Source organism: Gymnodraco acuticeps, unplaced genomic scaffold (genome assembly GCF_902827175.1).
Source record: "Gymnodraco acuticeps unplaced genomic scaffold, fGymAcu1.1, whole genome shotgun sequence".
Lineage (NCBI taxonomy): Eukaryota > Metazoa > Chordata > Actinopteri > Perciformes > Bathydraconidae > Gymnodraco > Gymnodraco acuticeps.
This window is the reverse complement of record NW_022989877.1, coordinates 436,766-448,066: the sequence shown is the minus strand read 5'-3', so window position 1 is coordinate 448,066 and position 11,301 is coordinate 436,766. Positions and strand designations below refer to the sequence as shown.

The window sequence follows — 11,301 nt, the reverse complement described above, 5'->3', positions numbered from 1 at the left end:
AGTGGATGGAAACGAGAAATATATAGCAATTTCGTGCAGATTTTCACAGAAATTCAGTCGTAAATTACCACGTATTTGAAGCTTTCTGCGGCTCGATATTTGTCTTTTACTACTTTGGTTCATAATCAGTAGAATCACACAAAGCTGCCTTTATCTTTTTGTTGTCAACATTTTATGTTTACGTTCAGTGTGAGCAGACAGTGCATAGCAAAGTGGTTTTAATGTAGAAAGGATCCAATAACTCCCACAACAACAAATCAATAATAACATTGTACCGTGTCTCCCTTCACTGAACAGTGTAAGACACTTCAGTGGTGCAACATCTTTCATAAATTAATCAAATGACCAAAACATTTCGACATGTGATAAACTTGGGACTAGTCCATCTTTAAATATTGTAAAATGTTGATGTTTGATTTACTATTTGTATGCCGTAAAGTTTGTTATAAAAAATCTAATATTTTTTTAGACACATATAACAATTAAGGAGCATCACACTCACCCTGTACAGTCCAGGCTCATTGTGTTTGTGTGCATGCTAATGAGCTGGTTCGCATGTAGTAATGCTAATCAAAACGCAGGAGGAAGATAATGGGATCAAAAGCAGGATTCTTGCCATGCGGACAATTCTGTTTATCAGAGATAGACTTCTTCTTGTTGCTTCACTACTCTGGAGAAGATTTTATTTACATGCTGAAAAAAAGTCAAAATACCCTCGAGGCTATTTCCTACTGCGATTAATACTGAAAACACAACATTGATGCAGGTGTGTTCAAATAGTTGTAGTTCTGGAAACATCTACGGACACAGAGTTGGGAAAATATGAACAGCAAAAAACATATTCTACTCAAAGCTGTGGCGCACATTAGTTCCTTTTCTAATGAATGTTTAAACTGGCGCTCTCTGCCTTTTAAAGTCAACAGGCTAGCTAACTAGCTTTAGCTGCAAGGTTATTTTGACAAGTTTTGCAAGATCAATTAAACAGATCTTTGATATCGAAGGTCTGAAGCTGCATGATATTAAATGAACTCTCCCTTAACTCAGACCAACAGTTACCAATAACTAAAAGGAACGTATATATATATTAATTGTCGTTAGTAGTTTATGAATATTTATATTAATAAAACTCTGCTTTATATGGCTGTGTAACAGAATCACATTGAAGACCGCCCTCCTGGGTATTAATGCTACACTATATAAGAATTATGAGAAGAAGACTACGGGGAACGGGTTGTAACCGGTTTGGTACAAAACATTAGTTTGACTTCATTTTTTAAAAACTGGATTCTTGGATAAGTGAAGTTAAATCAGGCAGGCATTATTTTCTTTAATACAAATAGATTTAGTGAGGTTTGTGTGTTTGTGTTTCACGTCGAGACATTCATCAGAGATCATCTATGTTGATCCAGAACAGTCTGTGTGTTTTAGCAAAGACTAGCAGGAGAAGACAAAGATGTCAGGCAGCTAGATAGATGTCTGATTCACATGTTGTATGTTTTTAGGAGATCATTTGAGCTTCATGTGGACGTTGATTCACTTGGGCAACAACCTCCATATGTTTACTGTATATTGTGTATACATCTAATAGATTATATTCCATTCTAAGGCCGTTTACTTCCTGTTTTGATTTGTGTTCCCTCTGACCGTGTCCACAATAACACAACGCAAGTATTTCCAGGACATTTCTGTAAATATCTTTGTTCACACTGTATCACCTTAAAGTAGAGACATGTCTACTCTTCTCGGTCCTTCACAACCAAACGAATCAGGTACATGTAAGACTTGTTATACCTGTTATATCTTATTAGTTGCTGAGAACCATTCCCTCAAGTCATTTAGGTATTTGAGTTTCAAACAAACGGCGAGCTGGCGTTATATGTTTTATCCACTCATTCCCAGCGTATTTGGGCGAGAAGAAGATACATTTTCTAATTCGACTGGCGTTAAAGTTGGCGTACTCCTACTGTGACTCACAACTCATTACAGCAATTAAAGTATGAGAAAAAACACACACTTGGATAAAACCGCTGACTTCAAGCTAAGATGTTTTGCTGTTTTAAAAAGGAAGTCCAAGCCCTGAAAATAGAGCCTTAACAAATTCCCCAAACTGAAATCCTAGCTACAGGAAACTTGTCTGAAACCAGAGCAAAGTAGAAGTGTTTTATGTGGCATTCATAAGCAAGTGCCTTATGATTGTACTAAGACTAAATTCAAATTGAGCTGAGTAACAGAACTGAATCAGCTCTTTCCTCAGTATCATCAGATGTTAGGGAAGCGGTGTCGGCAGTGAAAAACAGATACAAAACCGATCTAGATTCTACCAACAAACAAAGAAAAAACATAATTACTCCACAGCTGCTTTCAGGAAAGTCGTGCTTTAAGTGAAATAACATTCAAAAGGAAATCAGCTTTTGTGATTCGGTTTAAAATATGTAAATACAATATTTACATTGAGTTAAGGCCTGGTTGTTGTTGTTTTGTTAGTTTGAGTAATGAGATCAATTTGGATAATTTCTTAACTTCTTCAGCAGGTCAGTTTAAGACTTGGCTTAGGACCACGATGACATTAGATAAAACGACCATAGTGCTGATGTTAACGTTGCATTCCAATAAACCGCAAATTAAACATCATAATCATGTTCTGTTTCCAAAGCATACCACATGTCTTTTGGGTGATTTGACCTTTTTGATACATCGATATATATTAGGTAGGGATGCACCGAATATTCGGCCACCGAAAATTATCGTCCGAAAATGGTTAAAAAGGCCCTTTCGGCTTTCGGCCGAAAGGGCCTTTTTAACGAAAAATATCACCGAATGTCAGAACAGGCTTACGTTGGTAACCTAACGTGTTGTTGTGATGACGTAATAAAGACGCGGCGACCATGCTCGCGGCTGGCTCACAGGGGGGGGGGGGGGGGGGGGGACATTGACCTTTGTCATTGAGATTGCCCTGAGCCTTTAACAAATCGTATTAAATAATCTGATGACAGACTGTAAACAGAATAGCTGAAATGTTAACAAACTAAATAACTCAGTTTCCTCTAATCATTAACCCATGTTTGTATCATGTAGTTAACTCCGTGTGTTGCTGCTAGCATACATAACACCTGACGTGGAAACGTTACTCGTGGATGGGGCTACAGAGCTGCTAGAAAGACGGTCGAACCCGGTACATTCCTCCGTCTGCATGCGGTGCACTTTTGCTAAATGTTTAGACAAATTGCTCGTGCTTACATGCTAAACTCTTATTGCACTTATGGTAACAAGTATTCTCCACATCGAGACGGGTAAAGTTTAACCACACCTCGGAGCGCGTTCTCTCCGCCATCTCCGCAGTGTGCTCCGCTGCATGTAGCAGCTGCGTGTGTGTAAACTGCCCCGCCCCCTCGCACACAGACGGGAGAGAGAGATCTCGTCTGATCGAAAATACATCATAGACGCATTTGTTGTCTTTGCATATTAGAAACGAGTTGGCGACACTAAGACTGCGATATCATGTTTTTTAGCAATAATACATGACATATATTAATGTACTGTATGCATTCAAAAGTGCTGAATAAATGTTTTATGGACCCATAATAGTGATTATTATTTAAGTTAAGTTTTGCCATAATCATGTCTATTTCCATAATCAGGTAGCTGAACAACATTGGTAAAAAATATATATATATTTCTATTAATCATTTTCGGCCTTTCGGCATTCGGTTTTCGGCCAACTGTTTCCTATTTTCGGTATCGGCCAAGAATTTCCCATTCGGTGCACCCCTAATATATATTTATATCATGCTTCTTGTCAGTAGTTGTTGGAAGTATAGCTTGTATAAATGTTGTCAGTGGTGTTGATTGTTTTTCTGGAAGACATAAAAAACCTGCTAGTTCCGTTTGGAAAACACAAAATATTAACATTGAAATACATTTGTACATACATGGTTAAAACAGCGATATGCTCCTTTTGTAAGGGATGTATATTCAGGGATGAACAGGGATTATCAATAAAACGTCCTCTATAGGTCATGTATGTATGTATGAACAGCAGGCACATCTATTAGTTAATTGGACTGTGTGTGTGTGTGTGTGTGTGTGTGTGTGTGTGTGTGTGTGTGTGTGTGTGTGTGTGTGTGTGTCACGTGTTTGCAGCCTGATGTTACATGTAATATTTATAGTGAGTGGCACAGCGTTCCTTTTGTTTCGGCAGTGAGAATGAAATGTTCATGCGTCTGTCCTCATGTTTACATGCAGGTATCTGCTTTGCTTCATAGGTTTGTGTTTGTGTGCTTTCCTTTTGTATTTTCAAGTCAGTGGTTGTTTACTCCGGCAGTGTGGGTACAGTTCAGATGTCTGAACCCAGGCAGGGTGACACGTCCATGGGTGTAGATGTCGGGGTCTGACCCCTGGTTCATCCTCTTGACCAGATTCTTCTCGTACAGCAGAGGGTGATATGCGCCCAGTGTGCAGGCGGCGTCGTAGAAACGCTGGTAGTAATGGCACAGCTCTGTCTTTCTGCGGGACGGCAGGAACTCGTAAACATGCACCACCTCACACAGCGACATCATCAGGATTGTGCCTGGGCGGGATACAAAGGAGAGAATATGTTGTGATATTTTGTTGACACCAAAACAGTTTTGAGTATGGGTCACGATTCTTTATTCTGTACTCTACTGCGTTAGTCACCGAACTGTAACTCATAGTTCTTAACTGCGTCTATTCACCACATTTCACTGGCTTCCTTTTTGGAACTGTTATTTGTTTCTTCACCAAACTACTATACGTGTCTTTGCCCTATTACTGTTTCTTAACACAACTCTTTTGCGTTTCTCTCACCATATTCCACATATTGTATTTTATTAACCTGCTCTGCTGCTTCCCCTTTCATTCATACTTCATTTTTGCAAAAACAATAAATGTTTCCTCCCCGACGGGGAATTGAACCCCGGTCTCCCGCGTGACAGGCGGGGATACTGACCACTATACTATCGAGGAATGGATGAGCAATGGTGGTGCAGTTCACTTTTTGTCCAGAAGGGCGCAGTCAACAGTGGCGCAAAGGGATCCTTTAGCTAAAACTCTAAAAGCTTTTCCATTCATTCTCTATGGTAGTGCTAAATCACTACGGATGTAATATATATTTGGCTGCTAGTGAGAGCTGTTTGCTCCTGCAGCAGTAACGTGATTGTGTAACCAAAAAACTCCAGTAGGGAGAAAAAATGTATGGAGATTATTCATTAATATACTGTATATATACATATAATATAATGTATGTATTATGGCAGAACACAGTATAGCTGTATAATAGGTACTAATGACACAGCTCTGTCTTTCTGAGGGACGGCAGGAACTCGTAAACATGCATCACCTCACACAGCGACATCATCAGGGTTCAAAGGAGAAAATATGTTGTAATATTTAGTAGACACCAAAACAGTTTCCAGTACTGTACTCTACTGCGTTAGCCACCATACTGTACTGCGTCTCTCACAGATCGTTCCTGCATGTATAGGAGCCATTTATGTGTGTTGTTGGTATGTCAGTTTATTTTGTTTATATTGCTATATTATGTTTGACCACTTGGTGGCGGGGTTTACTGCACAGGGTGAAGGTGAATAAATAGGGTCATGGTGAGCTGAGAGGGCAGGACAGGAGGAGGAAGAGCACACCGATTCAACCAGACGCGAAGATGCTCACAACTACAAACATTCATCTACTCATTCAGCTCTGGTATTGTACAAACGCTCAATAAACAACAAACCAAACTGCATTCAAGAATGGAAATCATCTGTTATGTGTCTGCTTATGATCACTCTTAACCGGAATATTGGACATTGGAACATTAAAATTGCCATTACTGCGTTTATTAACCAAAGTCTACTGGGTTAAAAAAAATGTAAGCTTTCTTTGTGGAACTGTTATTTGTTTCTTCACCAAAATTGTATTACGACACTTGGGTTTCTTTTCAGTTCTCTATTGCATGTGCCTTACTGATCTCTATTGCGGTTTTCCTACCCTACTCTATTTTCTTTCCTTTTATTTACTTCCTAATTTCTCAAAAACAATAAATGTTTCCTCCCCGACGGGGAATTGAACCCCGGTCTCCCGCGTGACAGGCGGGGATACTGACCACTATACTATCGAGGAAGGGATAAGACGTAGTGGTGCAGTACACAATTTCTCCAGAAGGGAGCAGTTGACTGGCGCTATTTTGGCCCCCAGGGATCTTTTACCTAAAACTCCCTAAACACTTTCCCATTCATTCTCTATGGTAGTGCTAAATCACTACGGATGTAATATATCTTTGGCTGCTAGTGGCACACTTTAGCCAGTGAGAGCTGTTTGCTCCTGCAGCAAAACATAATTATTCTGCATAATGACTACATTTACTTTTGGTTTTTTTCAATAACAAATGTATTTCTTTAAGAAAAAAAATTATATATATATATATGTTCATAATTTAGTTTTTAGGAGAAGGGGTGGGATTAAATAAGTGTAAACTTCTCGCCTTTTCGGATGTGTAATCAAGTAGATTATTTGTTTATACATAATTTAGAATCAGTAATATTTTTGTATTGTATAATAATTCTCATGTTAAATGTTTGTATTATTGTTTTACACATTTTAAATAAATCAAATCAAATAAGTATATTTTGATGTCAATACTTTTGTACTTTTACTTGGGTCACATTTGAATGCAGGACTTTTACTGTAACAGAGTATTCCTTAAGTACAAGATCTGAGTACTTACCTCTGATCTTCAGCTTATAAATATATATATATAATCAAATAATATTACTTATTATAACCAAACTAACATTATATAGCATTTGTTTCTTTATATTGGTTCCCGCAACACTCTTACAGCATTTCTTTTTGGAAGTGAGCTGCCATTTGTTTACCAGACTCTACGGCATTTCTACTAAACTCTACTGAACTTTCATTCACGTGCACAGGTTTTTCAGATATGGTTTTGCATACCAAGCAGGCCGGAGGAGGGCGGGTTTCTCTGGATGGGCTCAGCCATGTTGTCTTGAATACGTTGCCAGACCTGCCACTCGAAGCGAGGATGCAGGATGTAGAAGGGCTGCATCGGATGAAGCCTCCTGTATCTCTGGTACTGGGTGAAGATGGGGTAGTCTGTTCTGTTGTACCACTATAAGGGGGGAGATATAGAACTATTCAAGTGTATTTACTTTTAAAACAATGCACTGCAGGTTTCCATTTTGGTTTCTGTACACAACTGGTAGTTACAGATAATGTGAGAGGAAGAGAAAGTTGAGGAAAAAACACTGCATGTGGTGAATTAGGACATTCAAAGTCAAAAATAGGACTTGTTCGTAGAGTTAAGGGAAGTTCTTTCAACATGTCGTGAATGCAGCATTAGTCAAATCAAATCAAGATTTTGTATAGCCCCAAATCACAAGAAATGCCTCAAAGGGCAGTACAAAGCAAACAAAAGAAAAGACAAAAACAAAATACAAACGTCATAACATAAAAATTATAAGAACATTATACAACAACATAAGTATTGCCATGTGATAAAAGCATGTGACTGAAGTGATGGTAATGATGAGCCGAAACTAGGTGATGGAAGCTAGTTTACAAGGAAGACAGATGCGAAGAGATGGGTTTGAGTTTGCTTTTAAAGGAATCAACGGAAATAGCTTTGTGGATCTGAAACGGAAGACGATTCCAAAGGAGAGGTGCTCTGAATGAAAAGGCTCTGCCACCTACGGAGGATTTGTGAATTCTGGGGATGGAAAGGAGACTTGCATTATGTGATCGAGGGAGCCTGGTAGATATTTGTGGGGTAATTAATGAAGACAGATAAGGAGGTGCTATTCCATGTAAGATTTTAAAGGTTAATAGTAACATCTTGAAGTCAGATCTTATGTGAATCGGGAGCCAATGCAATGAAATGAGAAAAGGGGTGATATGATCACATTTTCTGGTTCTGGTTAATATTCTGGCAGCTGTGTTTTGAACCAGTTATAGTTTGGTCGTGATTGATTTTGGTAGCCTGGAGAAAAGTGAATTGCACTGTAGGTTTCAATTCTGGTTTCTGTACACAACTGGTAGTTACAGATAATGTGAGAGTAAGAGGACAAGGGAAAGTTGAGGCAAAAAACACTGCATGTGGTGAATTAGGAAATTCAAAGTCTAAAAAATTACTTCTTAGAGTTAAGGGATGTTTTTTCAACATGTCGTGAATGCAGCATTACCTGTGGTCGGCACAAGCAATTACTTGTATGAAAACACACCTGAGAGAGGTCAGCAGAGAAGGGGGCGGGATCCCAGGCCACCAGAGCACCTGAGCTGTACAGAGAGCTGGACAGGAAACGGTGGTCATCAGACGCCATCACCTTTTAACACAAACAAAAGCATTATATCCATTTCTAAAGCACACCCTTTCAGTAACTGTATGTTTTGAGCATGTCAGTGTGTTTACCTGGGAGTTGATTAGGCGGATTGTGGTTTTTGAACCGACATCCTTCTCGAAGCCGGTGGTCGGGGCGGCGTTGAAGCGCAGCACTGCATCATGGGAGTCTGTAATTGAATAAATAACCTTTTTAGAAGAAGTGGAACTTGATCAACACGTTTTCTGTTTCGACGTCTGTAAATTACTTGGAAGGTTTGTTGAACACAAGAAAGTAACAGACAGAGAATCAGCACTTTTGAAACAGGGCTGAAACAGATAAAAGGGGTCCTTTAATACAATAAACAGAATGATGAAAAAAAATATCTCGCCTATCTCTTTGCCAAGTCCTGAGTAGCGCAGCGACCCTGCAGACGACACCACAGCGCAGGTCCTGTACGGCCCGAGGTCAGAGGTCAGCTGACTCATTGGCAGCTGGGAGGCCCAGGGCAGAGATGAGAAGGGCTGGAGGTCAGAGGTCAACGTCTCCACCTCCACGTTTTCCTTCATTTGGCAGAGAAGTTTAGGACCGCTCAGCTTGGGCCGGCTGGACACACCGCCAGGACCGGAGAACTCCACTCCGTACTTATTCGTCGCCTGTCAGAAAAGACAAATCAAAGACCAATTAAGTGTATTATGTGGGGCTAATTACAAAGAGGATCCCTACCGCTAATGTTCAAGTGGAGTTTGTTACATTCTGACATTTGAAATGTCTCTAGAGAGCTCATTTACAGATTGAACATTAAGTGCTTTATGTCACAGGAGGAAGTGTCTGAAGTGAACTTGAACAGAACAATCATTAGAGAACCTAAAAGTAGAGATGCACCGACCTTGTATTTTAAAGCCAATACTAACTCAAATAGATGAATTGTGAAAAAGCAGGATATCAAACATTTTGTTCAGAAACAGGTTTATTACCAGGTAGGTTGACACGTACGAGGAATTTGACTTGGTGTCGTGGTGCATACATAAAAGTAAAACAAACATTAAAAAACACAGATAGCGAACTATTTTAAGAACACTATAATAACATAAAGAAATTAAATTAAAAAATATATAGTAAAATAAAAATGTATTATTTACATGGAAATAGAATGCAATAATATATAAAATATGTGCAGTAAGCAAACCAGATATTGTTGTTCTCAAAATGTTACAGCGTTAAGACTTCCAGTAAATAATAAAGTCTTACCTGATAATTCTGCACCACCTTTCTCAGTCTGCTCCCCAGCATGTTACTGGACATTTCGTCGTCCCACACCTCTCCCAGAAGCCCATGAGGCCCAAAAAATTCTGCGTCCCCCCCTTTGGTACTCAGCTCGCCCCTACGCCGGCCTCCAAACAGGGTTTCCAGCGCACGCGTTAAAGGGCGCGGCAGCAGGCGAGAGAAGAACCCGGAGTTGTCCCGCTCTTTTGGCTTCCTCTTTGGCGACGAGTCTACGGCTTCGTGGGTTTGGTTCGGAGAGGAGAGGACAGGGATTGGACGGTGAGGGTCACCTGGGACGACCCCTGGCATCTTCTGGGGGTCGATGTACATCGGTTTAGCTCCGCCTCGCAGAACCTGAGGGAGTCACAGGGAAAATTGTTTGAAAACCTGTCAGGGAAACATCCAGGGGCCGTAAGTGGAAATCACACTAGCTCTAAGACTAGAAGTCAAATAATGTGAGGTATACAACACAAAACATTAAGAAACCACTCTTTGGGTTACACAATTCAGCTCCAACATAATAATAATAATAATACATTTGATTTATATTGCGCTTTTCCTTGTGCTCAAAGCGCTTTACAAGCAAGTAAAGAAGAAAAATAACAACAAAAGTAAAAAGTGCTAAGCTAGGTGGAATAAGGGCGAGGGGTTAGTGGATTAGGAGTTGAAGGCAAGAGTGAAACGGTGAGTTTTGAGGGATTGTTTGAATGCAGCCGTCGATGGTAAGTAACATCCTGGGTTGAGCGGGTAAGTAAGGAGCCCCCTAGGGAACATGGAGAAGAAAAAAAAAATTATTTGAAAAAAAAAAAAAAAAGTGTTGCGATATATCGCAAAACCCCGTTGCAGTTTGTAGACGGTCCCTAAGCACTCCTCTCCCTCCTCAAGCTGCAGATTGTGACCAATTATTGATGTTTAGCTCGGATGACGGCGCGTATCGAACTGTTCTGATAAAAAAACGACTCTGTAGCCCGTTGTCTACCTTGTAAAGTCAAATACAAGTGGATTATTATTATTGATCCGCGAAATTCGAATCTGTCAATAACTCAGCTCAGAGGGACGTGCATGTCCCCTCGCTCTGAGTGTTCTCTTAAGGTGTCTTTCACTTATGTGAAGCCTGTGCCTATTGCCAAGCACTGATGTAATATCTTTATATTTAAAGGTCCCATGTCATGGCCATTTCCACTGATCATAATTCCATTGTTGAGGTCTACTAGAATAGATTTATATTGTGCAATTTTCCAAACTCACATTGGTTTCTCAAACAGCATCTCTGTAAACTACGTGTATTCACTGAATTTCACTCTCTGCCTTTAACGGCTCGTTGTAGCTCCAATAGCTCCAGCCCCCACCCTCCCTGTGAGCACAGTGTGCTCTGATTGGTCGGGACGTTGTGAATCGCGCTGAGCTCCGTGGAGGTGTTGTTTCCTTGTTTAGCGATAGACAGCGAAACACAGCCAAACTCACGCTGAGCACACACAAAGTCACAGCCGAAGTAAAAATAATAAGTGTGGCTTGATATTGAGTAAGAAAAAGGTTGATAAACGCTGTGAGAATGGGTCTGCAGAGAGAATTTCGCCGCGATCCCAACTGTCTGTTATCAGCCTGCAGCCAGGAAGGAGAAATCAGCAGAGCTGCCTGCACTGAGTGTATGTGTGTGAGGAAGTCCGTGGATTGGTCAATTTAGACC

The 11,301-nt window shown here is 40.2% G+C and overlaps 1 protein-coding gene and 2 non-coding genes across 7 annotated transcripts in view; all 3 read right to left on the bottom strand.

Moving 5' to 3' along the window:
• Positions 1–3,763: 3,763 nt before the first annotated feature.
• st6gal1 (ST6 beta-galactosamide alpha-2,6-sialyltranferase 1) overlaps positions 3,764–11,301 on the bottom strand; it is a 37,220-nt gene continuing 29,682 nt past the window's right edge. For 4 of the 5 annotated variants that reach the window (XM_034198031.1, XM_034198043.1, XM_034198035.1 and 1 more), the window contains 6 exons: positions 9,600–9,968; positions 8,740–9,004; positions 8,441–8,538; positions 8,253–8,354; positions 6,970–7,144; positions 3,764–4,567 (listed from right to left, as the gene is read on the bottom strand). In XM_034198031.1, coding sequence (XP_034053922.1) covers positions 4,299–4,567; positions 6,970–7,144; positions 8,253–8,354; positions 8,441–8,538; positions 8,740–9,004; positions 9,600–9,968 — 1,278 coding nt within the window. In that variant the 3' untranslated portion in view covers positions 3,764–4,298. The remainder of the gene's footprint in view (positions 4,568–6,969; positions 7,145–8,252; positions 8,355–8,440; positions 8,539–8,739; positions 9,005–9,599; positions 9,969–11,301) is intronic. The other variant, XR_004567140.1, reaches the window with a different exon arrangement.
• Positions 4,912–4,983, bottom strand: trnad-guc. The gene has a single exon. It is a non-coding gene; the product is annotated as a tRNA-Asp (tRNA).
• trnad-guc lies at positions 6,064–6,135 on the bottom strand. The gene has a single exon. It is a non-coding gene; the product is annotated as a tRNA-Asp (tRNA).